The sequence below is a fragment of the Lissotriton helveticus genome, chromosome 5_1, assembly GCF_964261635.1.
Source record: "Lissotriton helveticus chromosome 5_1, aLisHel1.1, whole genome shotgun sequence".
NCBI lineage: Eukaryota > Metazoa > Chordata > Amphibia > Caudata > Salamandridae > Lissotriton > Lissotriton helveticus.
In genome coordinates, this window is record NC_136065.1 from 1,092,036,648 (window position 1) to 1,092,054,019 (window position 17,372).

The window sequence follows — 17,372 nt, forward strand, 5'->3', positions numbered from 1 at the left end:
AAAGCAGTCTCCTACCTTTGGAGCACAAGTAAGAGCTGTGGGGATTTGCTGCTACTGAAGAGACCATTTTCTGCCCATCTTATGGGAGCTTCAGTGGGAACTGGGAGGGGTGCATGAATTAAAAATTCTGTCTCAAAAACTGCACTACACAAAGTGGTTGGCTGAGTGATCAGTCATATAACATTGAGCTGCAATTATACTAACTCAATTCGCACATTCAAAGTCTTTGTGAATCACAAGGAGGAGGGGATTGCGAAGAGGCAAACACTTCCTTGCAAATTTCAAGAAAATTGGTCATTGCTTTGTGATTTCTCTGCAGCTGTGAAGCTTTGAATGGCTACTGACGGCCGTGTTGGTCTCTACCCAATTGCAAAGTGAAAATTGTGAGAACAGTTTCTCCTGTCCTTGAGGCAACTGTGGGCAACGGGATGAGGAAATGGATAGCGATCCTGTAAAATGCTGCATGCTCACTTGATGTATTTTTTTGCAGTGTCTAATTTTTGGGGTATTTGTGGCCCCTGAGGAACTAGGTGAATGGAAGGATGGCTGTCTGTTGCTTCCCTCCGTTGTGCTGCTATGATCCCTTACACTACGGCGTGGTCCCGCACAGTGCCTTTACCACTGTCCCAGTAGATCCTAATTCCAGGGCATGTTCTTGTCTTGTCACTTATTTTTTTTTTTTTTTTAAACCCTTCGCTCCTGTAGAGAGATGTTGGGGGTTTACAAGTGTATTGAAACCTTGCAGTTTTTGTGTCCCCGGGAGCAAACAGGACTCTTTGCCACAGCACCTTACTGGGGGCTAGCTTGTCACAAGGGATGGGATTCTGAATTTAGGAGAAAAGAATCGGAAGAATGCTTCCTCTAGTTGAAAATTGTTTAGGACTGACCCCAAATTATGTCATGTGTAAAGAATGCATTCTTCACTGCCAAAGATAATGGTCAGATAGATTGGGTAACTAGCGACTAATACGTTGACCAAGATCTGATATTGAGGACAATTCATGACGCAATAAGTACCTGTGGAACAAAACCACCGAACAAGACCATATGTCAATCCAAACAGAGAAATAATATGTAGAACAAAAACATTTATTTTAAATACCAATGTAGTGACAAATGCCAGTGTGGGTTATTGTTGCAGTACTCCCCCCCCCCCCCCCCCCCCCCCCTCCCAACACACACATACACTTTGTGCCTGTCTTTTGACACCACTTTGCCTGTAGAATACTGGGTCCCTGCTGTCTAGGTTCCTAGTATCAGTGTTCTTTCCCAAAAACTTTACCACGATTGACAGCTTCAGACCCCTGTTTAAGTTCCTAGTAAATGGTACTCTGGCACCTAGGACTAAAGAGGCACTCCTTGGTGCAGACAAAAATGACCAAAGTCAACATGGCGCACTCCCTGTTAGCCATGTCTAAGCAGCAATTTCCAAGGTATAGGTAAGTCACCCCTCTAGCAGGCCGTACAAGCCCTAAGGCAGGGCGTGCTGTATCTCTGGTGTGGGCATAGCTGCATGAGCAGATATCCCCCTACAATTTCTAAGTCTATTCTTAAATATTGTAAGTCCCTGTGAAGCGATGGAGAATACATGGCTGACAACTCGAGTTCCCCAGCACCATGATGGCTTCACTGAACACAGAAGTGTTTGATACCAAACAACTCCTCTCAATAAACGCATACTGATGTCAGTGTGGGGTTTTATTGAAACATGTATCCAGACGGCACCACCGAGGTGCCCTCTGAAAACCTGCCAACCCTGGTGTGGTCTCTGACTGGCTTTAGGCAGCCTGCCACCACCAGACATCTTCCTTGCCTGAGCCTGCAGCCTTTCTTTAACCTCGATCTTCCCCATTGGATTGCATTGGGCGCCTGATGCTGTGTTGGCACTCTGCACACAGATGCCTCTGTGCTGTTGAGGGTGTAAGTTCGGTGCTGCCTTGTAGCCCTCTTGTACTTACCTTGACTCCAGGAGATCGACCTCTGAAACTACTTCACTCACCTATGAGTAGCGTATCTTCGAGATCCCCTAGTCTCCATTGGTTAACATTGAGCACCGACCCCCAACCTGACCTCTGCACCCTGTCACACCTGTGGTGCAGTTTTGGTGACGATCTGAACCTAGCCTGGTGTTGACCTGAAACCCCGAAGTTGTGTACTTACCTGAAAAACCCCATTCTTGTTTTCCTCAATAGGTTAACATTGCAAATATAGAAATTTGCACAAAGTGTGCATGACAAATGTCTTACACTTCTCTGTTAGGCCCAAGACTGCTCTCCCACACCACCACAAATGGAGCACTTTGAGTTTACATTGTGTCCTGTACACTTCTGTGGACATTTCTGAATCTGTGCGCTGTATAACCACTTAGTGGTGTATCCTATCCATCTTCACCTTGAACTCCCGAGATGAACGAATTCAATTTACCTTGGAGGTAAATCGAAACAAAATCACATTTCTAGATGTACAAGTGTCCAGAACAAATTCTGGGTTTGAAACTGATATCTACAGAAAAGCCACTGATCGCAATAACCTTTTGCATTATAAGAGTTTTCACCAGGATTCTCTTAAAAAACACTTGCCATACTCTCAAATGCTTAGAGTCAAGCGCATTGTTTCTTCCGAGGATAAGTCTGCATTAAGAATTCAAGAAATGGAAACGAGATTCAAGGAGAGAGATTATCCCATCAAAATTTTGGAAGAAGCACGAACACGTTGTCAAGCAAAAAATAGAACAGAACTTTTACAAAAAACTCAAAAGAGTAAAGAAACCACTAGAATGGTAATGGTGTCGAAATACACCACCAAAAGCAATATTTTCAAGAAGATAGTCAAGAAACATTGGATATTGTTATCTCAAGAACCGGATTTCAACAATATATTCAATGAATTGCCACTATTTGCCTATCAACGATCTCCAAATTTAGGAAGTTTAACTAAACCGAAGAACTTGAGTGAAAATCAGACTTTCAAAGGAACATTGCCTTGTTATTGCAGTCATTGCAACTGTATAATTAAAGGAAACGTCATGACACATCCAAGTAAAGGTTATAAGATCAAACAAAGTTAATGCCACCTGTGACAGCACTAACATCATTTATCTACTGAAATGTCCTTATGGACAAGGATATGTGGGCAAAACTGAGCGAAAAATGAAGGTTCGCTTGAATGAGCACAAATCCAATATTCGCAACAAATCCACAGTTGCTGTCCATTTTCAGGAAGCTGCACATATCAGCCAATTGAGATTTTTGATCTTGGAAATTGTTTCTAAACATGAAGGAGTTGATAATAACAAATTGCTTCTGAAACGTGAAAACTTTTGGATTTACAAATTAGACACTTTGAAGCCAAATGGGATGAATGACAGGGTTGAATTTAGTTGCTACCTGTAGTTCTTTCTACGATCTTCATTGACTATGTACTTGCTAGACATGCCTATGATTGCCAATTAAATTGGCAGTTTCTTTTAGTTTTTTTCAATTTTCTCAATTCATTTTTTACATTTTTTTAGGTATCTTTTATTTGTATTATGTAATATGGTAATATCATGAATGTATGCTTCTTATTCGAAAACTATGAATGATTGTTTAGACTGATAACATTGTTTCAATATGGCACCCATGTTTTCTTTAACTGTTTACATCATTTCAATATGGCGCCCATATAGCGATCATGTTAGTCCTTCCTTTATGTCACAGCATTTTACTTTTGACCGCGAGTTCAAACGCCGATTGATTTTACATTCGAGCCACGGATACTCGATACGCTACTGCTACTTACTTATGTAAGTTAATTATTAAGAATTGTGTATTAGGATCGTAGAAATAGTTTGTTTCTCTTTTCTACCGTATTTGCCTGGTTTAAATAATTTTACACACCGCGAGTGCTAATTGCCATGGCGCGCAATGAACTTTTGAAACGCTGGAACAGGAGATGAGCCCGTAACTACTATATTAGAACTCGATAACACTGGTTGTTGTTATACCTTTTGACATTCTAAACAACATTTATAGGATAGCGTTTATTTTCAACCTATATGCACTGTTCCTTTATTCAGTCATGGATGAATTTATTTTGATGTCCATTTATACATCGTGTATGATAATGACCATGGCGCGTAACGAACCTTTGAAACGCTTGATCATGAGATGAGCGCGTAATCATTATACTTGAACCTGATAACCAATATGTTGTGGTTATATCATTAGACATTTTAATATCATCCTAGGGATAAGCATGCATTGTTCCTTATTCATGTTACTGGTGAATTAACTCTGGCTCATTAGGCTTAGACTATTTTGATGTTCATGACTGGGGGCGTTGGCCTTTCTATATTTTCTGTATTTAACAGACAGTTTGCAAACTGGAAATGTATTATGTGTGGAATTTATGGTTTCTGTCACCTCATGCATTATATCTTTTTGATTATAGACATATATCCCTGATGAAGGCTCAATAGCAGCCGAAATGCATTGGATTATGGATATGTTATAAGGATGTTAATCAATTGAATTCGTTTGAAATTGAAAATGAATCTAAGAGAATGAAGAAATTCTTGAAAATAAGATAAATAAATGAATACGAACTACACAACTATTGTGATTAAATGAAATTCATCAACTATTGACAACACCCTATAGGGGTCATATGAGCTGTGACTAGGGGACGTCTCCCAAATAGGACACGCTGCTGTACTTTGGTATCCTATTCTGAGCCAGCTTCCTACAGTTAGTAACACAATAAATAAACTGTCGAAAATCTCAGTTAATCAGTCGAATCCTTCTCCGAGAAGTACTGTTTTCTTGAGGTATGTGGTGGGGGGTTGCCAGCAGCACTGGCTTAGTCCATTTAACACAGTGAATGGTAATCGTTCTTATGTCCCCTGAAATCCTAGTTAGACTTCCCTGAGATAGCTGATCATGTGGTGCTCTGGTTATCCTTTCACTTGGTGTGTCGCTGCATTGACTTTTACCAGCATCTGGCTTATCATATCTCTTTCTTTATTTTGAATAGATAAGTGCAGTGTTTTTATGCATTTGGTTCGCCAATCTTGGAAGGAATGTGCATTCCTGGATAGTGTGCCATGTGGAGTGAAAACTACTGTAATGCCTACCTTCAGCACAATCCGCTTCATTTTTCACCTGCTTGGTTTCACGTTTTCATTGTTTTTCTACTGTTTGGACAGCATGAATTCTCTAGTGTATGACTGCGTCTCACTATTTTTCTGCTAACGTTTTTCAGTTTCTGTTTTGAACATTATCTGTTGGAATGGAAGGGTTACATCTTTTGGATCCTGAGTTCCATGAATACCTCTCTAAGCACCAACATTCCCATCTATTGCACTCCTAATACTGCACTGAGCTATTTGCAAGACACCTCTTTATCATGAAAGCCCCACAGCAAGGCCCCCATGTGGTCCCCAGAGACTGAGCTGCCCTAACCCAAACAGACTTTGACCACTAAGCCTAAGTTGGACATATCTTCTACCTAGAGTTGCCTTCTTAACAGCACCACTGGTATTTTGATGTCTCAGTTGGTACAAAAAAGAGCAAAATCACCTAAAGCCATCATCTGTGCTTACTGCAAACAGCAAATATAAATAGAAAGCACTTTTAAATTAAGTTTGAGTTTTGTTGTTAATCTATGACTAATAACTAAGGAAAACAAAGGCAGAAAAATTATGTTACAAATAAATATAGTCCTATTTAGTATCGTGCCTTTGCAGACTCTGAAAACAACAAAAGGCTGGTATTTTTCTCTTGGACAGGTGGCAACCCTACTTTTACTCCATGCCAAAGTCAATAACATACTGCACGATATTTCTTGTGCTCCCCCCCCCCCCCTTCCAAGCCAGGGTCAGTCACATCACATTACAAGGACTACCACCCCCCCCTCATCTCCATCCACATTCCCTTCCTGATCTTTGCCCTCCATAGGTCTTGCCTGTCGCCTGCCAAAGACCCAAAATATCTCTTCCTGTCTGTTTTTTCTTGAACAGTCTGTCTGTACCTGCTTCTGCTCCAGCCCCTGTAATGGACTGCTTTCAACAAGGCATTACCAGAACCTCTTTCTGTACCAGACAGTGCATTGGTTATAAAGCCCAAGTTCTGGGGCGCCTTAACATGTTGCTCAAGTGGCAAACAAGACCTTTAATAGGAAGCTTACCTGATCCGGCATCTGGGAGCACAGATTTAAAAGCGCCAACATTGGATATTATTTATCAAAAAACAGCACATGCCTAAAAACCATTGCCCATTATCTTGGACTTAAGTAGCTCCTAATACAAAAATAAAATTGGAATGTTTTTACACGTTTTCTAAACCAGCTCTTTCATAGTCTTTTTAGGTTAGCGTTTTTAATTGACCAAGTTTCTTATTCTGTAAGGAATGGATTTGTACCAGGTTACAGGTGTCCACGCTATGAATTCACCTCTCTTCCTACTTCATGCAGTTTATTCATTTTGACTTTCCTTCCCTCCCTGCCAAAATTGCATTTTAGAAATGTGGTGTAGAGGAGAACGGTAGTCTTTAAGGTAATAGTGTCATAGGAACTAGATATACTTAGTAATTGTTGTACTGAGACTTTATTTTAATTCTAGTTTTTTTTGTGTGGTGGAGGAGCATGAGTTACATGCCTAAAAATATTCAGATATGAAGATTGTGATCTTGGCCTTCTGTACCTAATTAGGATTGTTATGGGTTTTTAGTCAGTGCTGTAAAAGTAATCTCTGTATTTTTTATTTCTAGCTTCTAGTGTGAATGCTGAGAACCAGCCAGACGTGAGTGCAGTGCTGTCTGCATACACTCAGCAAGGCGATCCTTCCAAATATGAAACCTACTACAGTGGGCTGAAACGCTTCATCGAATCTGTCCTGGATTGTCATCGTGCTGAGCTCTCTCAACTCTTCTACCCTCTCTTTGTGCACATGTATTTGGAGTTGGTGTATAACCAGCACGAAAATGAAGCAAAGACATTTTTTGACAAGTAAATCAATTTTCGTTTTTATCTTAAGATTTTGAATTTGTACTATGCAATTTATTTGTAGTCCCTCTGCTCGATTGCCATTCTTGAGTAACATTGAATGGAAACTCCAGCCGGGCAACGTGTCTTGCAATGCTCCCTGTTAAGTGTGGAGCAAGAAATGCTAAATATTGTCAATTGTCTTAGCCCCTTTTTAAAGTAAACCATCTTCTGGAGAGCTTTTATTACATCACATAACTTATGTTTTTTAAAAAGGGGAATTTTTCAAACCTTTCTTAATTCATTGTAGACTGTCAGTTTGTAGTATTATGATGGCAAGAAAATATATTTTAAATAAATGTTCGTACAATAAAGTGTAATAAAATATTTTATGAGAAATTAGTTACATTGCTAAATTAGTTGGTGACCAAACTGAGACAATTTTTGCAAAATGGCTAAACCTGGTATTTATAAATGTAACTAGAAAATATTTACATTAGACAAAGTGTCTTCCACGACGGTTAATCCAAATGTTCTTTAGAGAACCTTAGATCATATCATGGTGGAAGCACCAGCCCAGATGAGACGTTGCTCTTCTCCGTTGCAATTCACAGCTGTACAGTACAACGTCAATTTATGTATAATCTTTAGAATGGAGCATTTGTCTGTATTGCCAGTGATCTGAAATCATTCCACTGAGCATTCTCTCCATGTAAGTACTAAAACTTGCCTTGATGTCCCACACATCAAAAGAGAGGCAGCATGCACAATATTGTTTTAATCACCGTAATATGAACTTTCTTAACAAGGTTGAACAAGTAGAGCTGTGTATCTTTCTCACAAGTGCTGTAGCTTGCAAGATACTTGCATATTCGGTCAGCATGCCTTGTCCGACTTAGGCTTTGAATGGAAATATCTCATAGTTTTACTATACAATGGCAGTACTCATCAATGTTTTTTTCTCCCTTTTGTACTGTCCAGAGAAACTAGACCACTGTCTCTTTACTCTACACTTGTTTACGTTCTCCTTGTTGCCAGTGGAGTTGGTCTTTAGGCAATCAAGATTAGACCACATAGGCGGAGTACTGATTAAGGGCAGAGTAGCCTTTGCATAAAATATTGCTTTACATACTTGATATGGCAACCTTAATCGTATTCCTACCAATATAGTAGAGCGGATTGACACGTTTTTAAGCTTCTCCAAATACAATACTAACAGGGTAAAGAACTGTTTCTATTTAATATCTCGGCGGAAGAACCATTGAACTGCTGAGACTGAAGTACTTGTAAATTCTAAATAAATCATACTCTTGAAATTCTGCATCTGAAAGACGCAGAAAATAACAGCCATCTTTAAGGATGAAGTGAACTTATTGTCCCACTGATGGGGAAAATGACCCTTATTAATCGTCTCTATATAGCAGTTTGTTGTCCATACCCCGAAGCTATGGTAAAGGAGTCTACTAAATCAGTTGGTATTTGGTGGGTGGAGGCAGGGATTCCTCTTAAATTTGAATGTTTCTTTGGGCCTGGCACATTTTCAGAAGATAAAAGTGGTGGATGACTTTTCTCTGTATTCTTTTGGGATTTTCACATGGCCCAACTATGCAAATGAGAAAGGGCCCTGATATAAGCTGCTGTGCTTGTGTGTTTTGGAAGAGAAGCACATTCCTTGAACAGCACGTGTGTGGTTAAAATGAAATGGACAATGAGACAGACTAAGGGTCCAAATTTTAAGCTTCTGGAGATGTAGTGGAACATGAGCTCTTACAAATGGTTAATTCTCCTATTTGGCTGAACCCATGACATAAACTTTGAGGGGCGTCTTATTTGGTACAACAGGTGATTTTAGAAGAAGTACGTACTTTTCAACATTTGGGTGGATGATTTTATTTATTTTGAAGACCGTGAGCTAATGATATCCCTTGTAGAGACATTGGTGGTGGAAATCATAGAATTACCTGCTAGAAAGAGTTATAAACTGTTGTGTAGTGGAAAGTGGCAGTGAATAAGCCTTAGGCAGTTTTGGGCAGTGCATGATCTGCTGAAAATCCCATGCTGCAGTGAATTGGGGAGACGACTGAATAAACGTTTTGTAGATACAGTCTACCATCCATCTTGAAAAATAGGAATCTGTTACCAATTCATGCCACTTTTCATGTAACCTTAAACAAGCATTGTAGGCACAAATTAGGCCAAATAAGGTAGTGCATTTTTGCATACGACTGCAGAATGTGAACAAAGTGAAGCAGAAGCAAATATTGTGTCTACCTGCTTGCACTGCTGATAGTGATCTGGCTAAAGGTGAGCAAGTTTGATGCATTAACCCTCTAAACACAGGTTATTGGCTTAAAATAAGAGTAGTAATGAACCTGTTTCAATTTGACTCATTGACAATAAATGAAAATAAAAGGAAATCGGTAACATTGGATACACTTTGTTTTAATGTTTGTCCTAATTTTCAGTCTCCACCTGTTCCTAAAAAGGAGAGCATTAACAAATGGCTTTTTCTTCAACAGGTTTCATGGAGATCAAGAGTGTTACTATGAAGATGACCTGCGTGTTCTTGCCAGCCTTACAAAAAAAGAACATATGAAGGGCAATGAGACCATGCTTGATTTCCGGACTAGCAAATTTGTTTTAAGGATTTCACGTGACTCTTATCAGCTCCTGAAGAGGCATCTTCAGGAGCGTCAAAACAATCAGATCTGGAGCATTGTGCAAGAGCATCTCTACATTGACATCTTCGATGGAATGCCTCGCAGCAAGCAGCAAATTGATGCCATGGTGGGGAGCTTAGCTGGAGAGGCGAAGCGTGAAGCTAATAAAGCCAAGGTATTGGTGATGCTTAGTTTAACTGATTTTATAATATTTTTTTGTACTGGCTTCCCATATTTTGTAAATTTTCCAATTATCTAAAGAATACCAATTTCTCTTAGTTCATTGTAATATATATTTGTATATTTTCTGTTTATTTCAGTGTTATGTAGAGAGCCTATGTATTGTTTCACAGCCTACTCCAGGTAAAGCAGTATAGTTCTTCATTGTGATGCAAATGATGCCAAGTAAAATGTCAGGTGCAAAAGTAGAACCCATAACACCAAACTTTGTCGTGTATGGTGCTAACATGTATGATATGTTGCCTTGCCCATCATATTCAATCTCTTAAAGTTATTCTCTGAGATTAAATTGAGTTTGAATTGTCAATATTCCTTTCATATAGACTGTAGGAAGCTGGTTTTATATGTGGTGTACCAACATTTTGTACACTATGTAGAAAGTCCAGATGACCCGTATTGCCTTACAGGGCTTAAGTTATTAATCCCAAATGCTCTTTTTCTTTTTTTGTGGTGTGTGTGGGTGACCAGTTTAGGCTTTTCAGAGGGTAGGGTCAAACATTTGTTGTACACACAGTCATTAAATGAGACGCACTTGAGAATAAACTCGAGACCAATGTTCGACACAAGAACTTCGGAATCAGGTAAGTACTTTAGACATTATCAAATCTTCCATTTAAAACAGTAGAAACTTATTTAAGGCATGAACCTCGAGCACGGTAGTAGTGTTCTATGGTAAAAACTTTAACTGCTTAGGGTCACTTGCAAACTACTTGCAGGAGTATTTTTTTGGACTTAAGGTGAGTAGGGACCAAAGTATAAGAAAGCGCCAAGAGTTCTTCAGTTTTACCCGCCCGGGGGTGTCCGGGTCCAGAGGTGCTTCCAGACTTGGTAGCCTTGGACGCTAAATGCTGTAGTCCGTAGGAAAGTACCTGGAAGAAAGAGGCTGCAAGGAGGGGGACTCGGGGACCAGTCCGGCAGAAACCAGAGGGGCTTCACTCTAGTGGATCTCGGGGACACAGAGACACCGTCTGTTTCAATGGGCTCGGGTGCATATGTTTTTTTGTCCATCAGGTCATTGAATTTGAGGCTCCCACGGTTCTTGGTGCACCTGTAGAAGAGGGAGAAGAAACACAGAAATACGATTTCTGGCATTGGGCTGGCCTCTGAAGTCCTTTGACGTGCAGGTCGGTTTTGGCGGTGGTGTTGTTCAGGCTGAACACAAACCAACTGTAGTGCTTTCAACAGGCTCTGGTGTTTCAGGTATTGGTGCAGGGTGGCTCCTGGGGGTCCTTGCGTCTCCAAACTCTGTTGGGAGACAGATCTGACCTCCTGGAGATCTGTGACCTTTTCCTGGGCGGCTGCTGCATCGGTGGACTCATTCAGCAGATCGGTGAGCCAGACATTGCAATGGGAGTCTGCAGGCTGCCGGGAAGTGGTTCCTCTACTGCAAGTGAGATGCTGACGGGTTAGTTAACTGCTGGCCACCCTCTGAGGCTTTTGAAGGATGCACTACTGCAGGACGAGTCTGGTTTTTGCAGCTGTCGATACCGGAGTAAGCAGGGTTTGCACCAAGCCCACAGTTTGTCCACAGTTCTTGTGTTGAGTATGAGTTCCTTGTGTCAGGGGGTTACCTAAATATTGAATTTAGGTGGTGTTGGGTGGAGTGAAGGGTGGTAGCCAATGGGTACTACACTCCCGTTATGACCACTTCCTGTGGGGAGTGGGCATAACTCTTTTTCAGAGTGAATAATTCCACTAAAGACAAAATGGTGGAACTCTTCTTTCGTGGGGCACATCAGGCAGCCCACATTAGAGATGTGACTGGCCGAATAGTGCAACACACCTACTTGCATAGTTAATTTCCCACCTGTCCTGGTGCCATATGTGCAACCAAAGTCAACCTTTCTTTTCTGGCGTAATAGCTTTTAAATCTTCTCACCATCATTTCAGCGCTCAGTTGCTCTTGTGTTCCACCCAGGGCCAAGAATACATGTAAAGCATAATTACTCTGCTATGATTTTATGTTTCTCTTGAAAGTGAGTGGCGGTTGGATAACATTGATTTTTGTAAGAAATCTCTGTAAGTAGTTCACCAATCCAAATATTAACTTGTCTAATTGTAGATCCTACACAAAGTAAGCTAGTAAGATTTGAACATGTGCCACAAATCAAACTTGACATTATCAATTGTGCCTGCATTGCAGGACCTGAGCATCATGGGTTTGCATTGACATGGTAGTTTTTCAGTGGTTCCCTGTAACTTGTCTTGAAATGTCAAGGCACATCAGTTCTGGAGGGGTGAACTCGTCGGGCTGGACAAGCTGTGTATTCAACAGGCATTTCCCTGAAGTGCTTGAGCTCTTGGAGGCTTGTTTTGAAATTCCAGGTCTGCTCCTGGTGCCTTAATCACTTTGACCAGCCTCCTGATGTTAATTGCAGAAAGCTTCTAGAGAGAGCGAGTGAAAGGAAGGGGCAAGGTAGAGACTGGAGAGGAGCAGGGAAAGGATGGATAGAATGTTGTATTCTCTCCCCCCTCCCTCCCCCCACACAACACAAAGGGAAACCACATTTTCAACCTCACGTGTTAGAATATGCTGTTTGCAATCAACAATGCACAGATATGCATCATCGTCTGTTGAGATGCACTGAACACCATGAACTAACTCCCAGTCCCCTCCCTCCCTTCCCCCTGCATTACTACAACTTTCATTATCCAGCACAAATCTGATATAACACTGGTTGGCAATTGTCGAGCTTCAGTCGACAATGCATCTCATTAGGTTCCATCCAGGTACACTTGTGATTCATTCAGTAGAATATGTAAGACACTTTGCTTGACCCCATTGTTGGCAATACAAGGCATCAAGATCATACGTATCCAAGCCACTCCGCACAAGGTCGTCTAAAGATAACACTCGTGCTGCATTGCTTCTAAGCCAAGTAATCATCAAAAAATCCCCCTCAATAGAACAATCTCTTCAAACCAAGCAGGGACAATCATGCGCCTCACTTAATAAATAGCAAAGTACTTCGGCATGCACATCCAGCCCCATAATGCTCTTCAATTATTCTTTACAGGATCTGTTACATGTTAGCTGGCCACTATACAAAACAAACTATTTTAAAAAATACAATACATTGGTTAGGTAGATCTTCTGTCTCTCAGCTGGCATTCAAAATATAAAGCTCTCACCACACACCATGCTTATGACTTCAAAATATTTATACAGATTATGATAATTTACAACACCTAAAAGCACAGCATCATTAAATACAGCACCTACTTAAACCAATAAATAATACAATTGCCAAATTAATACTGGGCTCTGATAGTATTAATGTGATATCTGAGCTGTAAGATCTTTTGATATATGTAAGTGACTCTGTTACATCAAGAATGCTGTTGCGAGCATTACATTGATGTGCGAGTTATGGTTTGCATTGCTGCTTTGAGAGTTCTGGATTGTAGAGCTAACCATTACTGGTGAATTTCATGTTTTTCATTTTTATTTTGTAACCAGAATTGTACATTAACTTTTTTTAATTGAATTGGATGTTTTTTAAACATACGCTGAGGTGGTGTAACGGATCCTAACCATAACTTCACTTGAACTGCAAATTAAAAAAATATTTACTTACTATGACACTGAAGTTGAGAAACCACCATATGCAAATCATTCTTGCCCCTCAATTTCCCTAAAAATGGTCAGTCAAAACCAAACTTCTGAGCCTGTCCACGCTGCCTCTGAGATGTTTTCGCCTAAAGGTTTGTGCCCCACAGGACTCGAGCAGCACATCATCCACAAACTGCAGCAAGTTCAAAATGTCTCTTACCTTTGTGGAAGCGTGCAGCCATAATTGTAAGCCATTTTTCTAGTTTTAATAAAGTTGCAAAGGTTTAATCTAAATGTCATTATTGGACGTAGGATCAGTGCTTTGGGCTACCCTTAGCGTTTGCAACAGGGCATACGTTTGATCTTAGCTCTAGGATTAGCGTTGGATGAGTGCCAGAGCTATGATGAATCCTATTTTTAGTGCTGGGCTCAGGGTGAGCATGTGTCTTTGGCACAGACCACAGTAAGCTAATTCTAAGATTATCTGTGGGTTTAGTACAGTGACTGGAGTTAGGCTTGAGTTTAGCATTTTCTTGGGCTCAGTTGTTAAAAATGAATGAATGAAGGAACATTTTTAAAGCGCAAACTAAGCCCAAGGGCATCAAAAAAGGGCCTTGAGCTTAAGTTGGAAGTTTTTCCTTTACGCTCAGAAGACAGTTTTACAATTAGTCATCACATGGCACAGCTGAAGAGCCTGCTGTGGGCTTAGGGTAGAGCTAAATACATTGCCGAGCTGACACTGAGCAGAGGTACAGGGTAAAGAGTGCAACCAAAGTGTAGAGGTTATGACCTGGTCATGGCCAGTAGGCAGTGGGAAAGTGGAATTGAGCAGAGTGCATAGCTCCTTACCCAGTAAGCACTTGTGTGTGATGCTAGCAATACTGAAACTCTAGGCAACGCATTTTTTTTATACTGGCTATAGCCACATATTGTGCCTTGTGAGGCCTGAAAAGGTGTGATATTAATGTGATTGAAGACTATGCCTTCTGGTGACTGGGCTTGGCCTAGATGCTGTTTGTGCCACTGGCTGTGGGGTACGGAACACATGGAGACGGGGAAGTGGCCAAAGGCTGTAGCGGAAGTCCATGCCCTGTGCAGAACTTGGCCTACTCAAGGGACACTAAAGGCACACTATCAGGAACAGGGTGTGGCTCCAGGTCATGTCCAATAGGTAGGGCAGGCAGCTTGGGTAACATGTAAAGGTATACATTACAAGCACCAATAGTCAAAAGAATATGGCCATTAAAGAAAGTTTTGTGGATGACTACGAAGATCAGAAAATAGCCAAGGTTGTAAAGAAAAGCCTCAGGAAAATCTCTGCAAAACGCATCCTTTATAAGAACAATACATTTGTGATATGTACCTTAAAACTCTAAGTAATAAAAAAATAACCCCCCCCCCCAAAAAAAATATTTGTAAAGCACGAACGAATCACCCCTAAGGGTCTCAAGGCACTGGGGGCTGTTGGGAAGATTATGGTGCTGGGCTGAGTTAGCGCCAGAGATTGAACCGTGAGCCCAGCGTTCTGTAGTCAGCTGCCCTGGCAGCGGAGTCATTTTTGCTATGAAATATTTTGTGAATAAATTATGACTTTACTATTGAGGTTATCTACAACACCTCAGAAGCTGTAAATTATATGTTTTTATCTTTCTTCTGACTTTTTTTCTCTGTACAATTTCTGTGGGGGCTTTAGATGTTGACAGTGGTATAAAAACCTTTCAACTGCCTTTAATGTTTTTATGTAAATCTGTTTCATATGTGTGAAATAGACCAATTAATTTGTATGTCGAATTGGAAACTCTTTATAAATAATTAGGATCTTGTAGCAAGTTTGAAACAGGATATCTCTGGAACTACAAATCACACTGAAGTGCTTACAAAAAAAGGATGAATTGCATCACCCAGTAGAACAAAAGCAATTTGTCCCAATCCAGAGGAGTTAGGGAGATGTGACAGTGCCGAAGTTGAGAATGATGACAGTGCGGGCTCATTACCAGGCACAGATTTTCCTTGGTCCAAACATGTCCCACGCTGCCAGGTGAAGCAGATGTTTTAGGCTCCGTTATGGCCAGCTTGATGTTAAATTATGTGATACCAGGGCAAGCTTGGTTTCTCAAGTTATCCACCATGCTGATCATCTGTTTAAATATTTTATTTTTTTATTGAAATGTTTTTACGTCTTAATTTAATTTAAAAAATATGTATTTATTTAATAGATTAAATATTGTTTTTTACTTTTTAATTAGTTATGTGATTGTGTTAAATGTAATTTTCAATACTTTTGATTTCTACTTTGTTTAATAAATACTTTTATAGTGTTATGTTATAAATGTGTATTTTTTTTCAGTTACTAATTAAAAAAAAAAATTCTTTGGATTCTAGGGTAATAGGGTGGGAAGTATTTTAAATGTATTTTTAAATGTATTAATTGATCTTTTATTTTTTATGTTAAGTTCATGTTCTTAGTTTTTAATTTATAATAATTTTTTTTAATGTACCTCGTCTGGGTAGTAAGTGCAGTATAAATGCAATTTCAAATATATCTCCAGACCTCCTATTCTAAATTACCCCCCGGCTACTGTCTACGAAGGAACGTGTGTGGGAGCGGAAACCCGCTACAATCTGAAACCATTTTCCTTTATGCAGTTCCAGGAAGAAAACCACATATACATTGGTAGCTGATGAATGGCGGTGTAGTTTTATTGGCAGCACAATACCTGACACATTTCAGTGAAAGAGTTGCTTTGGTCACGGGTTAAAGAATGGCGCCATCAATAGATCACATATAGTGTACACAAAGTGCTCAGACAAATGACAGACCGTAAAGACATGGGAAGGCTGTAGACCATGTATAAATGAGTTCCATTTTGGAGCCATGCATCATTCTGCAGAGTGCAGTATAACAGTGTTGCGCTATTAGTGAACTATGCAAATATGCCAAGCTTTAAAATAAAAATGATTACATTTGATGTGCCCAGAGTAGTACATCTTCCAGTGAAAGGTTCCAGCTTCCAAATGAGGAAAATCAAACATGTCCATTGTAGGCTGAACTGGGTCACTGTACGGAGGCACCCCAAAATTAAGGTTATTAAGCACAAGGGGGCCAAATCAAAATGTGGCTTCAAAATCTTAATCAGCTGTAGGAAATGTTGATGGGAGCCATCTATTTAGACCATACTGTAAACAATACTGTAAAGCCCAAGTGGGCTTCCAACTGATTAATATCTCTGTATCAAAATAACGTGCCTAACCAATTGTAAATCCAAAAGTCCTAAATACATGTATGATATGTTAATGCATACGTAATATAAATCAAATTCAGTCTCTAAGAAACAATACAATGCTCTAGCTACTTGAATAACCTAAGATCTATAAACAAAATCTTAGCTCCGGTCCCTGTGCCGGAAGCTTACTACTTGATACTGTATAAAAAAGATAAAACAAGTTAAAATTCGAAATGGCTACCACCTCACATACTGCAAGGGTAATGACCATGTCAAAGAGCCAAAGTGCTAGATATCCCTGCATATGTAAGCATTATATGGGTGAATCGGGGAACTGAGCTTCTCATGCAGTTAAACTGATTTTGGCTAGTCCTTTTGTTATTCTGCAAAGACCGTTCTGGCAGTTTTCAAACTGGATTCCTTCAGCCATCCCAAGTGGGCTATGAGGCTTTGCTAGGGGAAACCACGTAAGGGATGTTGCATCGCAAAAGCAATACACAGTGTAGCCTTCATCTTGTGCTTCTATCATGCCCTTTCATAAAGGGCAAAGCAGATAACATGCACCATAGACTAGCCACATGTTGCAACTTGCCACAGATAAGCATGTGTAATTGACTGACCCAACTTTCATGGGATCAAATGGATTTTACATGAAGATGGTCAGTAGATTATTTTCAAGGAATAAAGGTGAAAAGTACCTTGCTCTTCAGAAGATTATTATCTGCCCCAACCATC

At 40.2% G+C, this 17,372-nt stretch overlaps 1 protein-coding gene across 1 annotated transcript in view; it reads left to right on the forward strand.

Moving 5' to 3' along the window:
- The window catches only part of TAF5 (TATA-box binding protein associated factor 5), a 275,231-nt gene that overhangs the window by 21,000 nt on the left and 236,859 nt on the right, over positions 1-17,372 (forward strand). The window contains exons 2-3 of the mRNA XM_078643693.1: positions 6,747-6,984; positions 9,480-9,795. Coding sequence (XP_078499819.1) covers positions 6,747-6,984; positions 9,480-9,795 — 554 coding nt within the window. The remainder of the gene's footprint in view (positions 1-6,746; positions 6,985-9,479; positions 9,796-17,372) is intronic.